Source organism: Acipenser ruthenus, chromosome 3 (genome assembly GCF_902713425.1).
Source record: "Acipenser ruthenus chromosome 3, fAciRut3.2 maternal haplotype, whole genome shotgun sequence".
NCBI classification, from domain to species: domain Eukaryota; kingdom Metazoa; phylum Chordata; class Actinopteri; order Acipenseriformes; family Acipenseridae; genus Acipenser; species Acipenser ruthenus.
Genome location: NC_081191.1, coordinates 100,204,708 through 100,230,012, shown reverse-complemented (window position 1 = coordinate 100,230,012; position 25,305 = coordinate 100,204,708). Strand labels below are relative to the sequence as shown.

The 25,305-nt window shown below is 40.5% G+C and overlaps 1 protein-coding gene across 4 annotated transcripts in view; it reads left to right on the top strand.

Moving 5' to 3' along the window:
* Nucleotides 1-25,305, top strand: part of LOC117435730 (myosin-IIIa-like) — a 99,625-nt gene that overhangs the window by 23,674 nt on the left and 50,646 nt on the right. For all 4 annotated transcript variants that reach the window (XM_059019783.1, XM_059019786.1, XM_034059114.3 and 1 more), the window contains exons 4-7: nt 8,678-8,782; nt 10,628-10,727; nt 22,241-22,317; nt 23,428-23,573. In XM_059019783.1, coding sequence (XP_058875766.1) covers nt 8,678-8,782; nt 10,628-10,727; nt 22,241-22,317; nt 23,428-23,573 — 428 coding nt within the window. The remainder of the gene's footprint in view (nt 1-8,677; nt 8,783-10,627; nt 10,728-22,240; nt 22,318-23,427; nt 23,574-25,305) is intronic.

Genomic DNA, 25,305 nt, shown 5'->3' with positions numbered 1-25,305 from the left:
ATTTAAGTGCTTGTAATTTTTGTTGGACAATGACTCTTCCTAGATGTATTGAAATATATATATATATATATATATATATATATATATATATATATATATATATATATATATATATAATTTATTTCTTAGCAGACACCCTTATCCAGGGCAACTTACAATTGTTACAAGATATCACATTATTTTTAAATACAATTACCCATTTAGACAGTTGGGTTTTTACTGGAGCAATCTAGGTAAAGTACCTTGCTCAAGGGTACAGCAGCAGGGTCCCTCACCTGGGATTGAACCCACGACCCTCCGGTCAAGAGTCCAAAGCCCTAACCACTACGCCACACTGCTGCCCCTACTCCACACTGCTGCCCCTGTATACTGTATATATACACAGATTTCTCCAGAAATAAAACCCAACTGTCAATGTTTTCCATTTATTTTCTTTAAAGGGAATTCAAATCCCAGAAGCTTCACACTTTGCTTCACACTGCGCTGCTTTTCCTATGACCGATGTGTTTTCAATGTTGACTCTTAATGTTGACCGAAAGTGACAGCATTGAATAATAGGCAAGCAGCAAAAAATTACCATAAAAAATTGAATTCACCTTTACCATAATGTGTCTGTTTTTAATATAGGAAGAGGTTAGACCTACAAAATGCTGCCAATACATATTTAGGTAAGATTTACTGGAATTATTGTGTAGCACCATGTACTTTGTGTGACCAGCCCAATGGGGTTCAGAAACATCTCTCCCTCTTATTTTGAATTTTGCTTGTGCTTTTATAAACTTGACAATCTTATATTTTTTTAATTTCCTCGCTATCATTTCAGATACTAAAATGGTTACTGTGTAATGCACGGTCTGTGGGGTTGTTGCAATCCTGTCTCTGTGTTTGGCTGGGTTTAGGACCCAGGGGAGTTTTGTGACAGTCATGCTTTAAGTGTGTGAGGTGAGCGTGGGGGGCAAGCTTGCATACTTGACCATCCACGATGGATTCACGTGCGATAACTCCTTCACCAAAAAAAAAAACATGCAAAAATCAATCATCATGGGCCACAATGTATCCTTTCATAATTCCAACCTTGGAAAAGGGCATGCTTTCTGTAAGCCTTGCAGGACTGATTTTAATAAGAAACATGAGGGCAAGAATGACGTGGTACATTTATTACAAAGGAACTTGGAATGAATATTGGTAATGAAATTCATGTACAGGGCTGAATTAAAAATGAATTACTTCAGAACTCAGAGGAAGTGCATAGGATATTCAGGTGTTATTCCTGTGGTATTCAGAATTTATTATGATTTTGTGGCCATTATTTTAAAGTGTTACCAGGATTTAAATGTTTGTCTACAAGTTCACTACATTTAAAGAGAATTACATGTGTTTATATACAATTGCAACAGAGTCATCTGACATGGTTAGAAAGGGTGTGATGTTGTAATTTTATAAAATCGACACTTTACCCCTGAGCTCGTTATACAGTAATTTTCAGTCATTTTGTGGTTTCTTGTTTCGTTTGTAATCCTGGAGCGTATGCCTCCTATGAAAGTCAAGGACATTGCTTTGTCCTTTCAAGGCAGATGCAGACAGCACAGAATAAGAGGTTATTATTGTTGCCTTGGAAACACTAAGACCGTGCAATGTAATGCTTTTGGATGCATTATACATTTCACATTTTACAGGAGTCATTTTAAACATGTGCCAAATAGAGGTTACACTCCTGCTATACCACTTCCTACACTATTAAGATGAATGTGTGCATTAACCTTTAAACTGGTGAGGAACAGTGAGGTGCCGTGATGTTATGGAAATAAAATGCTCTTACATATGGTAAATGCAGTGCCTGTAATAGTGCTGTATTTTGAAAGTCAGATACTTTGCAGTTTTTTTTAAATTTTTATTTGATCTACATTTAAAGTTCTTGTATAATATATGATCCATTTAAGAGCTGCCAAGTGATATTGAGAGATAGAAAGGGAGATACGGTAACAGTAATCTTTTGTCATTACCTGCTTTTCAGAACTCCCCTAGTTCCAGTTCTATCATTACTGAGGTGATTAATGAAGCATGGCCCTGTGGGTTAAACAGTCTACAGTACTTCATATAGACTTTAAAAGCAAACACTAGATAATTGATTTACATCTAGACACAATGAAAAAGGCTGGTGGAATATTTTCTTGTCAGTATATAAACACACGTTGATATTGTAGCAATCTTGACAAAGACTCCTCTTACCAGGTCTATAAAGAAAGCCAAGGCATGTAGCGCAAGGAAATTCAGCTCTTTATTAAGCACCAATCCCCAATCTTAGTAGACCTGCACCTCTGTTGGGAACTGAATACAGCAACCTAAAAGAGAGACAACAGCGGGCTGTGGGAGCCCAACCCACTACAAAAGGCACACACACTTGGTCATGGCACGCAGATAAACACTGGGAGAACAAATATACTTCAACTATTTACAATACAGAAAACTCGTTTTACAACACAAATGCCTCTTTTCCACTGTACAACCGAGCCACGCCAGGGCCGTACCGAGCCCTCACGGTGCGGTTAAGGGGAGCCTGGGTTGTTTTATTCTTATTAATTAACTCAGTTTGCAAACAAATGGTGTTCAAAAATGAATAGACCAACGGCACTATCGCTATATTTTGTAAATATATTTAGGAATTTCTTTATGAAATTATGATGACTTTATAGAGTTCAGTTAGTTCTGTAGAAGGGGAAAAAAAATGATTTGCCAAAGATATCCTATTTTAATGATAGTTGTGTTTTTTTTCTAAAGGGTGCTTAAACGAGAGCCGTAGTTGTAGGTATGGTACAGCTATATTTTGTTTTACTATATTTTTGTAAATAAGTTTATCATTTTTTTTTTATTTTCCGCATTTTTTTCTTTATATTAATATAATAAAGCTCAAGGGTGATAAATTTGGTAGAATTCTGTGTTTTTGAGTGTGTGAGTTAAGTGTACCGTACCCACAGTTTATGCCCATTTGCTTCAAATTGTCAGAAATTCTGGCTTAATCTTTCTCATTTCTGATGCATGACTCCAGATCTTCCTGAACACTTCTATCTGCCCACAGATAAACTAGAATCTGCACTTCCTCAGCATCTCAAGGCTGTACTTTTCTCTCATCACACCCGCTGCCCGGCATGTTGTTTGTCTTTGTGGAGTGTGCTGACTGACGCAACGTAATGATGGAAATCCTTAACCCCGCCCCTGGCTCTGCTTGGCTTGCAGCCGGATTCAAATGTCTTGTGAGGCGGGAGTTTCATGGTTTGGTTCTCGCTCGGCTCGACAAATAGCCAGCGGAGAACCACCCGTACCCGTACTGAACCCTCACGGGTCGGATGTGCCAGTGGAGCAGGGATAAAATTATCCCAAGCCTCGCAGTGCCTTGCAGCAACTATTTACATGAGGTCTTCAGCAGCCAGGCCAGCAAAGGTGCAAGATGGCACCACAGTAAGCGCACCATCCGACTACTATATTTACTGTACCTCACTTTAGACACATGAAACACATGACACATGAAATTCGTTATTTGTTTTGTTTTTTTACAAATATAATATGTGGTTTGCATATTGATGCACAGTATATTCAGGTTATGGTAACATATACAGTATAGTATGTTTTTGTATTACAGGAGGTACACATTATGCAACCACATATTGTTCAGTCAAGCACATTTTTAGAGCAATAACAAATAACACAAATATTTGAAGAACAACAAACTTAATTTGATTACATGGTTTCTTTCACAAGTTTGCCAGTGAGATGATTGATCATTTCAGCTCTTGCTGTCAAACGAAAGGGTATTCTAAATATATACGTATCTTTTTTTAACAGATCATTTAATAATCGTAGCTTTAATGTGTTACAATTTATTGTGAAGACATTCATATTTCTTATAGTTATAGATAAAGTGAAAAAAAAGAAAATAAAGTGGTGTAGGTATACCTCACCATGGTTCAGTTAATGATACCTAGACACACAATTACCCACAAAGGATGTCAGGGGAGTAAACATCATTCCATTGGGATCCTGTTTGTCTGCACAGCTGTAGAGGTATTGGGAGATCAACTGATTTTTCCAAGGTCGCCCAGTGAGTCAACTGTTGAGCTGGGATGTGAACCCAGCATCTGATGGCTCTTTGTCATTTCAGTCAATCTTGTGTTAAATAACCGTCTTTATTAAATCTTACACATTTTCAAAAAACATTGAACCCAAACAATGGTTGTAGAAAAATAAAGTAAAATAAAAATAGTTGGAGCACAGCCTCCATCCTTCGGAGCATCCTGGTGCCGCCTGCTAAAAAACAAATAATAAAATCTATGCAACGTGTTCATCCTGGCGAACAAAAAATATTAGGCAGAGGAGCATTGTATACTCCCCTCCGGACAGGGCTGGGAGTGAGGTGGAGGTGGTTGGGAAGGAAGTGGTAATTCAGAGGCTTGTGACATAGGTTTAAATACCTTATAGGTTGATGGAAACCTGCCTGTAATTTGCTTGTAGATTTGACCAATGTAAGAATGTGATGTACTAGGAGCTTGTATGAATGATACTACAGATTTCCTGCCTGAAAACCTTGCAAGCTTTATATTACACACACTTGCCATTCCAAAATGGAAGAAAGCTTTTATTCATTATGTTGATATAATTAGATTAACAAAGAGATGCTAATGGTCCCATCAGATATTACCATTTTGCATACCATTATCAATTTTATGTCCGAGGTATTTTACAATTAAGTTGGCTGCGTTTTGTGTTTTAGCACAGTTATGTAAATTGATATCTGAATTCTGACATTTTCTTGTGTCTTTGTTGGGTGCAGATTAGCTCCATAGTTGGAAGGAGATTGCCTTGTTTCCTTTGAGTGGTTTTCAGTAGGTTTATTAACAATTTCCTTAATTAGATGCAGTAATATATTTCCATGTTTTGTTTTTGAAAATCGGGGGACGAAACATGAAATTGCAGAGCAGCACTGTATCCGTGCAACTCCAGTTACCCCAGTTGCTTGATTAGCAATGAGAGATGAACCTTTGCATACCTGGGTCACAAGTTTACATGTAACTCCAGTTACCCCAGTTGCTTGATTAGCAATGAGAGATGAACCTTTGCATACCTGGGTCACAAGTTTACATGTAACTCCAGTTACCCCAGTTGCTTGATTAGCAATGAGAGATGAACCTTTGCATACCTGGGTCACAAGTTTACATGTAACTCCAGTTACCCCAGTTGCTTGATTAGCAATGAGAGATGAACCTTTGCATACCTGGGTCACAAGTTTACATGTAACTCCAGTTACCCCAGTTGCTTGATTAGCAATGAGAGATGAACCTTTGCATACCTGGGTCACAAGTTTACATGTAACTCCAGTTACCCCAGTTGCTTGATTAGCAATGAGAGATGAACCTTTGCATACCTGGGTCACAAGTTTACATGTAACTCCAGTTACCCCAGTTGCTTGATTAGCAATGAGAGATGAACCTTTGCATACCTGGGTCACAAGTTTACATGTAATGCCAGTTACCCCAGTTGCTTAATTAGCAAAGAGAGATGAAGCTTTGCATACCTGGGTCACAAGTTTACATGTAACTCCAGTTACCACAGTTGCTTAATTAGCAAAGAGAGATGAGGCTTTGCATACCTGGGTCACAAGTTTACATGTAATGCCAGTTACCCCAGTTGCTTAATTAGCAAAGAGAGATGAAGCTTTGCATACCTGGGTCACAAGTTTACATGTAATGCCAGTTACCTAGGTGACTTAATTAGCAAAGAGAGATGAAGCTTTGCATACCTGGGTCACAAGTTTAGCTCCAGCACAGGTTGCTGTTGTTAGGTAGGCCGTTTTTTTTGTGATGTCATCCATGCAGAGCCCAAGGTTTATAGAAAAGGAAGGGTTTGCGAGTATGAGGCAGGGTTTGAGCACTATTTCAGATCACCTGCCAGCTTGCAAAATGTCTTCTCACTCACACGGTCACATTCCAGTAATTGACATACATTAAACCGCAGAACACAGAACAGTTCAAAAGACAGGTGTACCATGTTAGACATGTAGAAATGAAACCAAAACCTCTTGCATATTTACTGTATATTAAATATTATGACACTATATATATATATATATATATATATATATATATATATATATATATATATATATATATATATATATATATATATATAATATTTCTTAATGAACTAAGCTTTATTGGAATCAGTTGTTTTCCTGAGTCTCTCTTAGATTGACTTATGGTCAGAAATGTAAAGGGTGACAAGAATGAGCTGTATTATTAAGATGATAAAGACGTCTGAAATTACTTTGCATAAAAAATGGTGTTGAATGTGGCTCACTCTGATATACGGTACATATACACTATTGTGCAAAAGTCTCAGACATGTTACATTTTTCTACTCTGATGCATTATGAGCATCAACAATTTATTCAAAGCCTCTGCTAGTGTTTTCTACTATTATAACAACCTTGACTTGCATAAGAAGGAAAAACAGCTCGAATCACTTGATTTTCAAGGTGTGGCAACTGAAGCATAATCAACAAGTACAGAGAAACATCATCTGTAATTGACAAACCCAGGACTGGAAGACCCAAAAAGCTGTCTAACAAGAATGAGCAATACTTGAAGATAATATCCTTAAGGAATAGAAGGAAGACAAGCGTTGAATTGACAACACAACTGGCAGAAAGTCACTCTTGAAATCAGGACTTAAAGGATGTGTTGCAGTAAGAATACCTCTGTTAAGAAAGGGGAACAAGACTAAAAAGCTAAAATATGCACAAGAACACAGAAATTGAACTATGGAACAATGGTCAAAGGTGCTTTGGACTGTTGATGGATGGACAACGACACCTGTGCCTTCTATGATGATGTAGATATCCTTCTGCCTGGTGTTGATGGCTGAAGTATAATGCTGACTCCAGGGATCAGCTTATTTTGCCTCCCTAGCGCATCAGCACACACAATGGCAGCAATGCTGGCTCCGGGGATCAACCACAGTGCAGTCTCCCCAGCGCATCAGCGTGACAAACGTCTGGATTGAACTAAGTAGGGTACATCTCTGAGGTCTTCAAGTGGGCACCTTCCATCCTCGGTATTTCAACGACTAGCCCACAACAGCTCAAGAGGGCTCGACGGTGATTCTGGCGTCCCAGCATCACCCCCCTCTATCCCCCACTCAACTCAGCCCAGCTTACTTACCGGTACATCAGGGTTTCTTTCTTTCTATTGTGCTTGAGATCCCCAACCAGAAGCTTTCCGTCTCAACCACAGCCAGTTGCTGCTCCTCTCTGCTGCTTCAGATAAGTTCTTCACTGTGCAACTCAACTCTTGGCTACTGAATCCGACGTCTCTGAGAAACCGGGTTGTAGAGTGTGCCACAAATCCTCGACAACCCACCTCATAATGCATCAGAGTAGAAAAATACAACATGTCCCATTTCTGTATATTTAGTAACCAGTTTCAAATATAGAATAATCCAGCAGCATTAGAGGGGACCGTATTAAATATCATAGACTCAATGTCTTCAAAAACTTTGAAGTTATTTAGTCATCTCAAAGCCCAATAAATCTTCTTATATAAATTTGTAATTTTCCAAAGGCACATTACTATTATTATGATTTTTTACCATGACTGCTTTTGAAAGATAAGGTTTCAAGGCATGAATATTATATTCCAGAAATCAGTTTCTGAATTAGCATTAGAGAAATATACTGTATCTAGCTATTTAAGAATTTCCCTGACACCATCGTGGTATGTTTGTGGATGTTTATTTAAATATATGCCACCAGGAAAGACTCTTTGAGTTGAAACATCTTTTAATGAGCTAAACTGTGTCTGATTTAAATACTGCTGCTTTTTAACTATGTGTTTATCCAGCTTATTTTCGGGGTATTTTATTAACCCACTTGTTAACATGAAATGAGGTTTGCAAAAAATCAGGTTAATCAATTTCAGGGAATATAGTCCACCCCCCCCCCCCCCCCAACCCCCCCTCCCCGAATATTTGTTCCCCTGGGAACGAAAATGTGTTCCCCCTAGGAATCAATATTTGAGAATATTGATTCCCCTTCCGAATATTTGCACCCGCTTATTTTGCATGTAACAAAGTAATCTTTCTTTGCATATAAGTTTATATTCATGCACTTTCAACTAAAACCTTAATTTTAAGAGCATTTTCACTAACCCTCACCCTAACCATAACCCTAACCCTAACCTTGTACCATCCAGTCCCACCTACAAGGTCCAGTCTCACCTACAATAATACATGATAACAGCCTGCAAACATTGCTCGCATTTAATAGTATTATACATGTATAATTTACATCAAAATAGGATAAATAACAAACATGCATGTATGGGGGAACAAATGTTCGCTAGTGGAAACAAATATTCATTCCCCTTGGGGTACAGATATTCACAGAATATTTGTTCCTGGGGGAATCAATATTAGTTTACACCGGTATTAGATGCTTTAGATCATTAAAATAGACTGCCTTGTTTCCAACAGCATCCTTGAGAAAGAAAAAGGTTGTAGAAATCCCTTCACAGGCCATGGATTGAAACGTTTGAAATTGTGGTCAGCTGTGGTATTTGCTGTGTCATTCGTTATCACTGTGCATGTCTTCAAAGCTGCCAATCACATTGTTTTCATTGTTTTCTTCCAGCTTTGCGATGGAGGATCAGTAACAGATCTTGTAAAAGGTTTGCTGAAGCGGGGTGACAGAATGGATGAATCAATAATTGCCTACATTGTACATGAAGCACTTATGGTAAGAGCAGATAACCGGTCTAGGTTTTGTGCATTATATTTTGCAGGAACAGGTATATTCCACCTTTCATTTTCTGATGGAACCTCATTTAAGCTGTTTAACCATTTCCAGACTTGGATAAGACAATTAAATAAAAAAACACTAACATCATACTTAATAAATAGCACAAGGACTGATTCCACATTGCTAATGAAGTGATAATGCCCGTCGATGATGGCTCTACCGTGTGGTAGTTGACTGTGAGGAGATATGCGTCACAAGCCGAAGGTGAGGGCGCTAACAGAAGTCAAGGTCAACTACCACATGATAGAGCTTTCATCGAGAGGGCACTATCTCTATTAGACAATGAATGTTCTCATTACTTTCATTTAAAAAAAAACCTTAAAACCTAGATTTACCTTGAACTTGTAATGATTCTTTGGGTACCTTTCCACTGAGAAAAGTTTTAGCAAAGTAGTCCCGGAAATGTTCATAAAGGAACACATTGCTTGTCAGAACTGCTTCTAGTTTTAGTTCTGGACAGTGCTAGATATCTGAATGGAGTAATATTACTGAACTGTCCATGTCTCGGTTTGTTGTTGTTGAAAGATGCTGAGCTCCAGTCGAGCTGACAGGCTGTGATTGGCTGCTTCGGCAGTTGTGGGTACAGGACTAGGTGCTTTCATTGGTGCAAAGTATTTTTTTGCTGGTTTTAGTGTATAATAAAATAAAATTTTGACTAATTGTGTATTTGTTTGGTATCCAATAGATGTAGTACTGAGCTTTCATTACAGCAAGTCAAAATGAAAAAGCCTGCACTTGCGTGGATTGATTGTCAGTTTGATTCGCAGTTGATGCCGTGACGTTCCAGTGGGCATCTACTGTCTCATAGAAGCCCACTAGAGCTGGGTGCTGATTGGCTAATGGTACTGAAATCGTTTTCAAACAGTACTTAACACACAGTATTATGATGTGTTGTATCTACTCAAAACCCTTATGTTCAGAAACTGTTCGTATGACCTTTATGACTCGAGGTGAAGAGGTGAAAAATAATGTTTGCCTCACAAGCAAAATATCTCAGGCCTGACAGTCCCCAAGGACATTTGATCTTGAATGGAACAATGCATTTGATATATTTGTCCAACAGTAACCCTGACCATCTTAAAAACCACTGCAAGAGAAAGAGGCTCTCACTGTCAGAGCTCCTCAGATATATTTGTTTTCTTCTTTTCGGTCATCTAATTTTAGTCTGTCATCATGGCTTGCTAACTTTAAAAGTAATTTGTGAAATGTGAGTTTGTTGCTTATATGAAAAGATGCATACAGTACATATTATTGTATGATTACAGATTGTAGGCTAATTTAAAATGCTTAAACAAGAAGGATCATGGATGTGAGAAACTGAGAGTAACATATTGTCTGCTTAAGATGTTGGGCAAGACAAAAATATAATATACTGAATATTAAGAGATAACAAGGTAATACCATTTTGAAATATTTTTGTAAAGCATCAGCTCTATAAATCTTTTTTAAAGAAGCATATAAGATGTTATAATACAGCCTGCAGACATGTTTCATAAGTGGAAGAAAAAAGGGTGGCGTACTGAGCGCTAAAGGCCTAGTTTCAAAACACATTAGCTTCAGCTTCTGGTTCTCTTTTCTTTCTGTTTTAACAGATCCCATTGAATCTAGTGAAAAAACAGGACAGGTGTGACAAGACAAAATGAGTGAGAAATCAGAACAAATTTATTTTACATGCTGCTTTTCTTTTTTTTTTTTTATTCCTCAAAACATGGTTTTGGTAGCTTGGGGCATGGAATGACATTTCAGTTCAAATATTTGACAGGTTTTCTTTTTATCCTTCAGGGGCTTCAGCATTTACACAGCAACAAGACTATCCATCGTGACGTCAAGGGCAACAACATCCTATTAACTACCGAGGGAGGAATTAAACTGGTGGATTTCGGTATGTGCTTATTAGCATGCAGCTGATAGGTCAAAGCCATTACTGTCAAGCGCTTTTTAGATTTAATTGCGTACAGTTTGAAAGTGCTGAATATATTAATGCATTACTTCAGCAGGCTGTTGTACTATGAATGTGCCATTTCAGTTCTGTTTTACATGAAAAGCAGGGTGAATTAGGTGTGCAAATGCTTTTAACAACTTCTAGAAAATCTATACAGCAAACTTGTTTGCAATTTTCTTTTTAACACTATCACAATTATTATGCTTTTTTAGTTTTTGTTGTTTCTCATTGTGGCAAAGTGCCCCCCCTGTGTGTGTTATATGTTACGTGTTGTGTGTAAATGTTGGTGTATAGGCATTGGTACACGGGATATAAGCGGTCTGTGTTTCACGTGTGTGTAAATTGTATATTTGTATTTAGGCACGGGGATGGCACATCACATCACGTGCAAGTAAAAAGTAATATGTGAGCACGGGGAATTGCACTTTAATTAATTCACGTGCAGTTGTACCGAGATTCCAATTGAATGATTGACTAGCAATCGAATCTCGGTACAACTGCATAAAAGCTGCATGTTTTCACTCACTGGGGGTTGGTGTTCGGTGAGTGGAGAACGGGTTAGGAGACGGAGGGTATTTAAAAGTAATAATAGTAAAAGAAGCTCACCGTGTTTGTCTGTGTAGTTCGTTTTGTCTGTCTGTTTATTTTGGCGTGTAGTGCCGTGTCCTGTTTTGTGTTCTGTTTGGTAAACCTTTTTATTTTGTTAATAAACGCTGAGTGCAGCCATTGCACTCAGCTCAGCATCACCACCGTCTCTGTCTGTGTGTTTCTCTCTGGTCTGAGTTCCTCCCTGCAGCCATCTTTGTCACACGTGGTGTCAGAAGTGGGACAACAGCGCCTCCAGGGCTCAGGCCAGAGCGGGAACCGCAGTTTTTTTTTTTGTGGAAAAGTAAATAAAAAAAAAAATAAAAAATAAAAAAAAAAATGGAAGGCTGGAACTGGAGAGACGGCTGCAGTGAGCTGGAGGATCTCCTCGGCAGGTTGGAGGACCAAGGTTGGTGCCTTGCCTGCGGGGTGTATGGGCACACGGTGGCTGTCTGCCCCTTCCAGGAAGAGGAGGAGGAACCAGCCCAAAGGAGGAAGGTGAGCAAAAGGAGGCAGAGAGGGGGAAAAATGAGGAGGAAGCAGAGGGAGCCAAGGTGGTGCACCATGTGCATTGCATATGGGCATGAGGACGAGGACTGCCCAGAGCAGGAGCCAGGGGAGGAGGAGCCCGAACGTCCTGCGCCTGAGTGGGAGGAGCCCGAACGTCCTGCGCCTGAGTGGGAGGAGCCCGAACGTCCTGCGCCTGAGTGGGAGGAGCCCGAACGTCCTGCGCCTGAGTGGGAGGAGCCCGAACGTCCACAGCCCGAGTGGGAGGAGCCCGAACGTCCACAGCCCGAGTGGGAGGAGTCGGTGCGTCCACGGCCCAAGAGGGAGGAGTCGGTGCGTCCACGGCCCAAGAGGGAGGAGTCGGTGCGTCCACGGCCCAAGAGGGAGGAGTCGGTGCGTCCACGGCCCAAAAGGGAGGAGTCGGTGCGTCCACGGCCCGAGAGGGAGGAGTCGGTGCGTCCTGTGTCCAGAGGGGAGGAGCTGAAGGCCCAAACCCCTATTTTTTTTTGGGAGGGACGAGGGCGTGAAGCTCAGGCTCCACAGCAGCCGCTGTTTTTGCTGCTGAAGGGAGCCCAGCGGAGACGCCCGCCACCAGCTCTACCCCCGCTGTCGGAGGAGCCGGCAGCGCCACCAGCCCTACCCCCGCTGTCGGAGGAGCCGGCAGCGCCTCCACCACCACCCGAGGGAGAGGAGCAGGAGCTGCCTCTGCCTCCACCACCACCCGAGGGAGAGGAGCAGGAGCTGCCTCTGCCTCCACCACCACCCGAGGGAGAGGAGCAGGAGCTGCCTCTGCCTCCACCACCACCCGAGGGAGAGGAGCAGGAGCTGCCTCTGCCTCCACCACCTGAGGGAGAGGAGCAGCAGCTGCCTCTGCCTCCACCGCCACCACCACCGCAAGGAGCAGAGGAGCAGGAGCTGCCGCTGCCTCCACCATCTCCAGGAGCAGAGGAGCAGGAGCTGCCTCTGCCTCCGCCACCACCACTGCAAGGAGCAGAGGAGCAGGAGCTGCCTCTGCCTCCACCACCGCCAGGAGCAGAGGAGCTGGAGCTGCCTCTGCCTCCACCACCGCCAGGAGCAGAGGAGCTGGAGCTGCCTCTGCCTCCACCACCACCACCGCAAGGAGCAGAGGAGCAGGAGCTGCCGCTGCCTCCGCCACCACCACCGCAAGGAGCAGAGGAGCAGGAGCTGCCTCTGCCTCCACCATCTCCAGGAGCAGAGGAGCAGGAGCTGCCTCTGCCTCCGCCACCACCACTGCAAGGAGCAGAGGAGCAGGAGCTGCCTCTGCCTCTGCCTCCACCACCGCAAGGAGCAGAGGAGCTGGAGCTGCCTCTGCCTCCACCACCGCCAGGAGCAGAGGAGCTGGAGCTGCCTCTGCCTCCACCACCGCCAGGAGCAGAGGAGCTGGAGCTGCCTCTGCTGCCCGTACCTCCGCAGGGAGTACGGTGGCCGGAGCCCCAGAAAGGGGAGCTGCCGGCCACGAAGAAGGGGGAGGAGGTCTGGAGACCACTTTCCCCAGCAGCAGTTTCGCTGCAGGAGTTCTTGTGGCCGGAGCCCCACAGGAGGGAGCTGCCGGCTATGAAGAAGGGGGAGGTCGGGGGACCACCTGCCCCCGCAGCTTTTTCGCTGCAGGACGGGACCAGCATGCTGTCAGCCGTGCCACTACCGGCAGGGGAGCTGACAGCATTTCCAGCCATGGGCCCACTGAAGCCTCCCTTCCCAGCCCGAGACTTTTGCCTGGACTGCTGGGTATTTAAGGGGGGAGGTGGCCGTTGAGGCCATGTGTGCGTTGCACAAGGGGGGGTATATGTGGCAAAGTGCCCCCCCTGTGTGTGTTATATGTTACGTGTTGTGTGTAAATGTTGGTGTATAGGCATTGGTACACGGGATATAAGCGGTCTGTGTTTCACGTGTGTGTAAATTGTATATTTGTATTTAGGCACGGGGATGGCACATCACATCACGTGCAAGTAAAAAGTAATATGTGAGCACGGGGAATTGCACTTTAATTAATTCACGTGCAGTTGTACCGAGATTCCAATTGAATGATTGACTAGCAATCGAATCTCGGTACAACTGCATAAAAGCTGCATGTTTTCACTCACTGGGGGTTGGTGTTCGGTGAGTGGAGAACGGGTTAGGAGACGGAGGGTATTTAAAAGTAATAATAGTAAAAGAAGCTCACCGTGTTTGTCTGTGTAGTTCGTTTTGTCTGTCTGTTTATTTTGGCGTGTAGTGCCGTGTCCTGTTTTGTGTTCTGTTTGGTAAACCTTTTTATTTTGTTAATAAACGCTGAGTGCAGCCATTGCACTCAGCTCAGCATCACCACCGTCTCTGTCTGTGTGTTTCTCTCTGGTCTGAGTTCCTCCCTGCAGCCATCTTTGTCACACTCATCCACATGTCTTGGTTGAGGTTGATTAACCCTGTTATGTTACTACCAAAAATGCTTGTCAGAATCAAACATTTTCTTGCTATGGGTAATTTTATAAATGTAAACAGTGACATATCTAAATATTGCTACCTACTAACTGATATTGTCACTGGTGATTTACTGAATCCCTTATTCGCATCACTAAATGCAATATGAAACATAGTGGAATGAGATAAGCAATACAGCACAGTGGAATGATATAAGCAATACAATTTTATGAGTTTAAGTAGTGTATTTAAACCCTTCACCCAACCTAAACCATGCACTTTGAAAACATGATTGTGAATAAACTGAATGTCTTTTGTTAGTTAACTGGTATGAGGAGGGTATATGATCTGGTGCTGTTTAGATAATTAAAAAATAAGGGTTTAAAATGCACTAAAAAAATGTATTTTCCAATCTGTTTCTAAGCAACCATAGTTAGAAAAAACTGCTGTTGATTCCAAATCTGCTAATATCTGGAGCTACAGTGCCTTGCGAAAGTATTCGGCCCCCTTGAACTTTGCGACCTTTTGCCACATTTCAGGCTTCAAACATAAAGATATGAAACTGTAATTTTTTGTGAAGAATCAACAACAAGTGGGACACAATCATGAAGTGGAACGAAATTTATTGGATATTTCAAACTTTTTTAACAAATAAAAAACTGAAAAATTGGGCGTGCAAAATTATTCAGCCCCTTTACTTTCAGTGCAGCAAACTCTCTCCAGAAGTTCAGTGAGGATCTCTGAATGATCCAATGTTGACCTAAATGACTAATGATGATAAATAGAATCCACCTGTGTGTAATCAAGTCTCCGTATAAATGCACCTGCACTGTGATAGTCTCAGAGGTCCGTTTAAAGCGCAGAGAGCATCATGAAGAACAAGGAACACACCAGGCAGGTCCGAGATACTGTTGTGGAGAAGTTTAAAGCCGGATTTGGATACAAAAAGATTTCCCAAGCTTTAAACATCCCAAGGAGCACTGTGCAAGCGATAATATTGAAATGGAAGGAGTATCAGACCACTGCAAATCTACCAAGACCTGGCCGTCCCTCTAAACTTTCAGCTCATACAAGGAGAAGACTGATCAGAGATGCAGCCAAGAGGCCCATGATCACTCTGGATGAACTGCAGAGATCTACAGCTGAGGTGGGAGACTCTGTCCATAGGACAACAATCAGTCGTATACTGCACAAATCTGGCCTTTATGGAAGAGTGGCAAGAAGAAAGCCATTTCTTAAAGATATCCATAAAAAGTGTCGTTTACAGTTTGCCACAAGCCACCTGGGAGACACACCAAACATGTGGAAGAAGGTGCTCTGGTCAGATGAAACCAAAATCGAACTTTTTGGCAACAATGCAAAATGTTATGTTTGGCGTAAAAGCAACACAGCTCATCACCCTGAACACACCATCCCCACTGTCAAACATGGTGGTGGCAGCATCATGGTTTGGGCCTGCTTTTCTTCAGCAGGGACAGGGAAGATGGTTAAAATTGATGGGAAGATGGATGGAGCCAAATACAGGACCATTCTGGAAGAAAACCTGATGGAGTCTGCAAAAGACCTGAGACTGGGACGGAGATTTGTCTTCCAACAAGACAATGATCCAAAACATAAAGCAAAATCTACAATGGAATGGTTCACAAATAAACATATCCAGGTGTTAGAATGGCCAAGTCAAAGTCCAGACCTGAATCCAATCGAGAATCTGTGGAAAGAACTGAAAACTGCTGTTCACAAATGCACTCCATCCAACCTCACTGAGCTCGAGCTGTTTTGCAAGGAGGAATGGGCAAAAATTTCAGTCTCTCGATGTGCAAAACTGATAGAGACATACCCCAAGCGACTTACAGCTGTAATCGCAGCAAAAGGTGGCGCTACAAAGTATTAACTTAAGGGGGCTGAATAATTTTGCACGCCCAATTTTTCAGTTTTTTATTTGTTAAAAAAGTTTGAAATATCCAATAAATTTCGTTCCACTTCATGATTGTGTCCCACTTGTTGATGATTCTTCACAAAAAATTACAGTTTCATATATTTATGTTTGAAGCCTGAAATGTGGCAAAAGGTCGCAAAGTTCAAGGGGGCCGAATACTTTCGCAAGGCACTGTAAATACTGTAAACTCATACAAGTTTTAACTGATCGCTAAATCTTTGTAACAAATGATCACATGTAAAAGGCATGCATTCATGCATGAATGAACACTTTTCACAATTAGAGTTCGAGGGTATGAATGCATGCCTTATACATGTGATCAACATCCAAACATGGAATGAATACAGGTAATTAAACCCACATGAATTAACAGGGCTGAATTCAAAATTAATTACTTCAGAACTCAGAGGAAGTGCATAAGATATTCAGGTGCTGTTCCTGTGGTATTCTTTATGAATCTGCTGCCATTATTTTAAAGTGTTACCTTATACTATTAATCTTTTTAAATTAAGTTAATAATATGTTTGCTTTTTTAATTGTAGTAAAATATTGGACCTTGGGGATGAAAAACATTTGTTTTTTTATTAAATTAATTTAAAAAATGTTTACTCCTCCAATAATCTTGACATTCAAAAATAAGCCTAGATGACTTCTGATAACAATAGACAAACAACTATCTGGGTCATACAAAGAGCCACAGGTTTGAAACAATATACTGAAAAATAGGTGACACGAGTAACAGAAGCAAATGGGATTAGTGGCACAACGTTTCTAAAATGAAGCATGGTGATATATTTAGACTGCAGGCTGACACGGCAGGATTTCTCAGGGTCATTAGGGCTGATTAAACCCAGCAGCTACAGTATCCTGGCTTTTATTTTTAGCACTTCTTGTCACAGGCAGCTTTATTCTTAGTTCTGAGACTATGAATCTGACACTCATTTTTACAGTTGTGATGAACTGTTGGTCTGGTCGACAAAGGTATATATTGATCCTCTTTTGTCCATATGTAAAATCATGGAGCTGGACAAAAGCTACAGTAGCCTAATATCATGTAGTAATCAATTTTCTTTGTTAAAGACTATCTTTTTAAAAGGATTTCATTTAATCTAAATTTACTGCCCCATTTACAAACACAGAACACATTCATTTAAGTGCACACTATTTGGCTAATTTACATGATTTCCATTACACGAGAGTAGATGTTAAAACTTCATGCTGATTTGCACCAAGATAAGCACCAACTAAGACGTAGCTTTACAGATAACTAATGTGATCCATCTGTGTCTCCATCCATTTGCGCTTCCTTCCATATGATGATGTAGATATCCTTCTGTCAGGTGTTGATGGCTGAAGTGTAATGCTGCCTCCAGGGATCAGCTTATTTTGCCTCCCTAGCGCATCAGCACACACAACGGCTGCAATGTTGACTCCGGGGATCAACCACAGTGCGGTATCCCCAGCGCATCAGCATGACAACCGTCTGGATTGAGCTAAGTAGGGTACATCTCTGGGGTCTTCAAGTGGGCACCTTCCCCTCAAGAGAGCTTGACGGTGATTCTGGCGTCCCAGCATCACCCCCCTCCATCCCCCACTCAACTCAGCCCAGCTTACTTACCTGTACATCAGCGTTTCTTTCTTTCTATTGTGCTTGAGATCCCCAGCCAGAATCTTTCCGTCTCACCCACAGCCAGTTGCTGCTCCTCCCTGCTGCTTCAGATAAGTTCTTCACTGTGCGACGCAACTCTTGGCCACTGAATCCGACGTCTCTGAGAAACTGGGTTGTAGAATGTGCCATAAATCCTCGACAACCCACCTCCACTGGGTAAACCTGGACTCTCCATCCTCGCTTTTCCGCTTCAGTGGCTAGTTGAGCATACCGCAGTTTCTTCCTCTCATACGCCTCATCTACAGCCTCCTCCTCCTCCACTGTTAACTCTACCAGTTGAACAAGGCGTGCTGATCCAGACCATAAGACAATATCTGGTCGAAGGTTAGTGGTGGCAATCTCAGGTGGAAAAATAAGCCGTTGACCAACATCTGCCAGCATTTTCCAGTCTAGCAGCTTCCAGTTGTCCTGGGTGAGGATTGGTTTTAACACCTTTTCTTGGTAGTTGCTCTCCTGGGCAGAGGAATGTTGTCTTTTGTGTGTAATGTTTTGATAGAACAGGTGGCAACTTATTGGTCATGTTACGCTTGTCTTCCAATGCTAAGGCCATACATACCATAGCGTGCACACTACATGCATTGTGAGCGATTATTTAATGTGCATGATAATGTCAGAGACTTTCCCATGACCACCGTGATATAAAAAGCCCCATCAGTCCAGGTTTTTCATTTGGTAAGTGGTTTATTCTGAAAGGTGGAGGTGGCTTACATTGACCAAAAATGAGCGATCAACAGAAGCAGCCCTCCGCAGGGGACAGGCAGAGGCAATGCAAACTAAAACTGCACGCAGAGGGGTTCGAAATTCTAGTGGAGGAGGTTGTTTTCGTTATAATACCTTGTTTGGTCCAGTGTTTTATTTGTACCAATGTAATAAACTATAAAATAAAATCTAAGAAATGATAACATGAATTCATGTTTATTCACACTTTCACACTTAATATAACCTGTTATTTACAGGTAATTTTCACTGCTCTATATGAAAACTTTAATGCAAGTAATGCCTCCATTATGGTAGATAGATTTCAGCCCAGAAGAATAGGTTTCAATATTGTGCCTATCAGTGGTTAAAACCTGGTTTTCAAATGAAGAAGGGTATGTATGTTTCATTTAAGAAGTGTTATTATTAGGAGCCCTACCGATGGTCTGTAGATAAGGGATATTTACAAACTAAACATGTGCTCTGTGTTTCTCCCATGCATTGTGTAATACTGTGATAATCTGAAGCGTGAAGCAAACCGTTTATACCAACTGCACGACTGACTGATCAGCAGAGATGAGAAAGCCCCCGCAGTGACTCATTACAGGAAAATAAATTTTAGAGGAAAAGGCATTTCAATTTATTTATGGGTATTCTAATTGAGACTACAATCATTCTGATAATCTGAAAGAACTGCCAAAAGGTATGCTGTTTTTGTTTCTAATATGGGAGAGTCCAGAAAAATGCCTTGAACAATAATATTCCAAATAGATTTTCCATAATCTTTTAAGACAGCCATTATTTTTTTAGAGTTAATAAGTTTTCTAAATAGCCATAGGTGAATCAGGGTCTGCAAAGATTCCATAGGAGGCTGGTTATTGGTCAGCCAATAACATATTTTCTTGGGAAGCATGCCTTTCTCAGTATAGAAAGGGGTGCCCCGATCTTAGCTTTCTATTGGACCCCACTATCTACAGAAGTTTCTTTTATGTTATGATGTTATACAACCTGTTCCTGATTACGTCCATTCTGGTTAGACCATCCCATGACCCACACACCTGTTCTCATTTGCATATGTCTGAGGATGAAGACTTTTGGACAACCTTTTCCATGAATATTTGAATACTTGTAAACAGTATGAATGTGCAATGCATTATTTGCAACATTCAAATCACTGTTATTCAAATGCCTCCGGGTTTCAGCAGCCTCTTGCCTGATCATGTGTGGAGTTGTGGTTAGGGCACTGGACTCTTGACCGGAGGGTTGTGGGTTCAATCCCCAGTGGGGGACACTGCTCTTGTACCCTTGAGCAAGGTACTTTACCTAGATTGCTCCAGTAAAAACCCAACTGTATAAATGGGCAATTGTATGTAAAAATAATGTGATAACTGTATAATGTGAAATAATGTATAATGTGATATCTTGTAACAATTGTAAGTCGCCCTGGATAAGGGCGTCTGCTAAGAAATGAATAATAATAATTGACCAAATCAGTGATAATCTGTGACAAAGGCTACTCCCATCATGCTGCCCCCTCCATTTTCCCTCTGGAACAGGCCTCTTCTTCCCCAGCTCAACACTTTGAAGATGGTATCTTTTCTCCCACCAACCTTCCAGATATTGGAATGCATCGCCAAGATGCATCGCCCTTTTCTAGGACTGGACATCCCACTCTGACACCAATATGTAGTTCAACTCTTATACATCCCCCTTTTCTAGGACTGGACATCCCACTGCTGCCACCAATATGTAGTTCAAATCTTATGCATCCCCCTTTTCTAGGACTGGACATCCCACTCTGACACCAAGATGAAGCGGGTTTCATGTTTAGGGCAAAGAAAACAGTCCAAACAGCATTTCTTGAACTCAAAAGTGATGATTTATTTTTTTAATTTTTTTTATTTATTTAGATGCAGGTGATATTCTATAGTTAGGGCATTGCTCACTTGCCTTAATGTACACTAGTCAGGCTCACTGCTCACTGCTCTCTGCTCTCTGCTCGCTGCTCTCTACTGTCTGCTCTCTGCTCTCTGCTCACTGCTCTCTGCTCTCTGCTCTCTGCTCACTGCTTATTGCTCTCTGCTGAATGCTCTCTGCTCTCTGCTCACTGTTCTTGACCTTAACAACTACTGACAACAGAGGTCTCATTAATATAGCTTTAGGAGGAGGTCACATGACTATCAGGAAAAAAATATTTAAACATTATTGTTTAATAACATACTCATTCCCAATATTGTTTGTCTTAGACATTCTCCTGCACTAAAATCATTGTCCTGTTTACCAAAATTAAAACAACTATTTTTTATTAAATATGTCAAATTTGAGGCTTCAACTTCCTGTAACCCATATGCGGCTGGAAGTGAAGGCCCTGCCCCTCTAACAGATCACCATGGTAGAAGCCATCTTGTTTGGATAAGATAAGGGTTTCTAGGCCTACAATTCAAATCACATAAAATACACAAATACAGTACGTTTTATAAACCTACAGTTCCATAAAGTTAATATTACTTTTATTGTACAATTCATAAAATAGGATAGAAAAGATTTAGAAGTTTACTGGCCAGCAAATGAGAAAAACAAATATTGAACATTTTAATTCAACCACACTAAAGTAACACAACTATTCCAGTCTTCTATTTTGTAGGCTTTTATACCATCAGAAACAAGCATTTCCAGAATATAACTGAGGGACACTGTCACAGTCTGTTTGTGAGACTTCAATTCATCATAATAACTACTGACAGGTGCCTAATAACTGCTGACTATCATCCACAGCTTTCCTTGTTTCTAATGAATCAGTTTGCTCCCTTTTCTGTGGTATCTTGCTGACAGCACGTGGGGAAATATTAATGGTCTGATAATCCTTAGTCTCTTATAATTTGAAAAAGCCATACTACTGAATGTTAAAATGTTCTTCCCATGGCTAAAGAGCATTTTGTAATAAGTTCACTGCACCTAAACTGTCATGACCTTTACTGGTCACACATTCTAAATCGCCTTATGGTGACAACCTTCCTCAAGTTCAATCAATCAAGTATTTGTAATTCAAAACAGTTTTATGAATTTACATACTGTATATGTGGCAGCATCATTTGCAGCCATTTGTGTGTGTAAAAATGTAAATTTCTGGTCAACAATCAGTGATATAGAAACAATAGGCACTTGTGTGTGAAGATATTAGACCATTTTGTGCTTTAATTAGGCATCTTAAACAAAAATCTCATGCATTTTACCATTTGTGGCTCTTGTATTATGATATTTTGTTGCGATTGTAAGTCACCCTGGATAAGGGTGTCTGCTAAGAAATAAATAATTTGTGGTTATGTGTTCCTTTTCTCTTACTTTTTTAATTCTTGCATGTGTGACCTATTAAAGGCATCAATTAAATTAGACATTCTCTGATTTGCCTATTTGGACCATTTCCCAAGATTTTCAGTTACAGTGGTTTGATTTCATATGCAAATCAAAACAACAGAAGCAATGGGGTGTTCTGATAAATGCACACACTACTGTATTGAATGGAAGGTACAAGAATGCTAGTGCTGATTTTGATGATGAATATCTATTCCAATGCATAGTTTTCATATAGATCTTAGATCAATCACGTTCTTTTTGCAATGTTCCTTCCTTTTTTTTGACATTTAGGTGTCTCTGCCCAGCTGACAAGCGATCGCCTTCGCAGGAATACTTCAGTGGGCACTCCTTTTTGGATGGCACCCGAGGTATGTTTTAACAGCTGAGCATGTACAGTAGTTATAAACAAAAGTCGATTTTGGGTTAATGCTAAAATCCCAATTTGTTTGAATCATATGGAAAAAACTGTAAACATTGTTGCTACTTCTGCAATACCATGAGGACAGAACAGCTGCAGTGATGCAAAAATATTATACAGTATCATCTAGGAATTCATACATTGATTATATTGGGTCCATTGAGTGTTAAGACAGTAAACAAGATAGCTGTTATGGCTAAGATGTGTTGGTACAATAATAAATGTCATACTGTTATACTGTATAGTTAGAATTGAGTGTATTATACATTTAATAAGGGTTCTTCATTTTCAATTTTTACTTAATTATTTACCGAATTAGTTAACTGCAATTCATTAAATACTCATGTATGTACTACTATCAACCAGTAACTGGGACACATGTGCCTAGAATTAACACATACAACAGAATTGCTAGAACAGCCACATGTATGAACAATGTTAATGGATGATGATCTTGCCATGAGTCAAGCCCATCACACCTCTTAAAATATGGCTTCCTTTTCTACATAACATGGTCTACCATTGTCAATTCAAACCAGTTTGCAAAATCTCAAAAAGGAGACATACAGATAGTAAGGGTTTTTAATACTACCACACCCCCGATTCTTGACTGCAGTCTTTCTCACAAAAATACAAATGCTCTAAATAAAACGATTCATTTGAAAATTGTCTTTCAGTGCACTTCGGAAGTTTTGACTGAATTCTTATTCTGTTTCTCGGGGGATTTGTGTTTGAAAATCTCTTTTGTTTCCGATTTCATTTGTACAGTACCTTCTGTTCGTTTCTCTGTTTAAATCCATGACTTCATTCTATGATGTTCTTCTGCTTCCTCTCCCTCCCACATGGTGACCCCACTGTTGGAGGCTGCTGTTGCAGAGCCCAGCGCCTCTTCACCATAGCAAGTGATCCTGCACGGTGATTAGGTGAATTATGTAATTCAGTACTTTTGTGCTGGACAGCAGTGGGTGCAGACAAACTCGTTCAGGAACTAGAGGAATGGAAATTTGCTGTACATGCAAATGAAAGAGGCTCTGTAACTCTGTGTTCTTCTCTTTTCAAGGTAATTGCATGCGAACAGCAGCTGGATTCTACCTATGATTCAAGGTGTGATGTTTGGTCTCTTGGTATTACTGCCATTGAGCTGGGAGATGGAGATCCACCACTTGCGGATCTGCATCCCATGAGAGCACTCTTTAAAATACCAAGGTAATGTGAATGCGTTTTATTTTTTACATATGTTGGGGCTCTCTGCTGTTTATGTAATATAATGGCACCACAGGTAACTGATAACAAAGTCACAAGACAACAACTGTGTCCTATTTGAGATTATGGTAACTGTCAGATAGATAGCATTCAGTTATTTCTCTTCTCACTGAATCTAATGCGATGGAGAGTCAGTTTTGAGTCAGTAAACAACTCAGCTTGACACCTTCCTTTCTTAAGCTGCAGTAAATGAGGGTTCACTGCCTTCGCGTATAAAACAATATGTGTTTGTAATTTTAAGATTACCGGTAGGTGTCAAACTGTAAATCTAATATTAGATCTGCTTCCCTGGCTGCATATCTTAAATGAAATGTTTTAGAATCTTGAGAAAAAACTAAAATTCTCATTCATTTGTATTGTGTATCAAATGCAAGTTGCTATTTATATTCAGTATAGGCACATTAAGAGGTGTAAGAAAACCTGCAGCTGAGAAGAAGACTCTGTATGCTTTGATATAGAACACAGCTCATAAACAATCTAGTCCCACATGAGACACTTACAAATATATTAACACATAAGGGTTAACTATATTCAGTCATTTGTAGTTGATGTTTTCCTAACTGCATATCTAAAAAAAAAAAGTAAAGTGGATTTATAGAAACTTTAGTGGGATTTAATGTTCAGTCTGTGCTTTATATGCCAAATAACATATACTTTCCTCTGTGTGCTTTTGATATTTCTTTTGTAATAAGTTTTACAGGACAGTAAAATACACCTTCAAAAACTGTTTTAATGATCTAATTTTAATTAGCTGGAAACTGCATTTACAGTTGAATAGTTAGCAAGTGAATTTGACAAAATATGTACTGTAAGTGGGGGCAAGAAAACAAAAGTATAATTCAGATGATTGGTTTGTAGATTAAGAGGACTTTATGTATGGAACAGGAGGAAACTCATTTCTAAACATTTAGAGATGAATATGCTGTTTTGTTTGTTTTTGCTAAATTTATAGTACAGCATCAGAGACATTGTCTGAGTGGGATGCTATTCCCTGCTAGAAATATCTTTGCATTTCTACATGTATACTGTAAATGCCTTTTAAAGAAGGCTGTGTTTTTGAAGGCTGATTAAAGTTGCTGTTTTAACCTAGGTGTAAGGAATATTCCAGACTTCTTTCTGTCGAGAAACAAATAGTATACAGTAAGTACTGTAAAAATAGAAAGTAGATTTATCACATTTTGCACAATTTTTGTTCAAACAAAAATCAAACTGCTAATGTTGTAAACCTAGCAAGACACAACTAAGGTGCCTGTAAGAATTCTTAAAGTAACCTCAAAGTACATTTTAAGCTTTCTAGCGTCAACCTTTTGAATTATTTTTTAGAAGAGAACATAATGTTATGGCTTTGTTTGTTATTCCAATATCACCTATATCAACTTGAAGGCTGAGTCATTTGTTTTGGGTCACACCCTCTGGCGTTTGTACTCCATCTATTACTGGCAGGCTTCAGTCAAGAGGATACATCACACTGCGTATCTCCTAACCTGCACGACTCTGCTGCAGCAAGTGCTGTAGCACTCATTGTGAGTGCTGCAATGACATGCACTTGCTTGTTCTAAACATCAGAGTATACTTACACAGTAAAATCAAGTTCATCTGTGTAGTTAATTATAAAAATGGAGCTTGGCTCGTTTTAAACAATTCTTTGGTTTCATTACACAGTTAGTGTATTCAA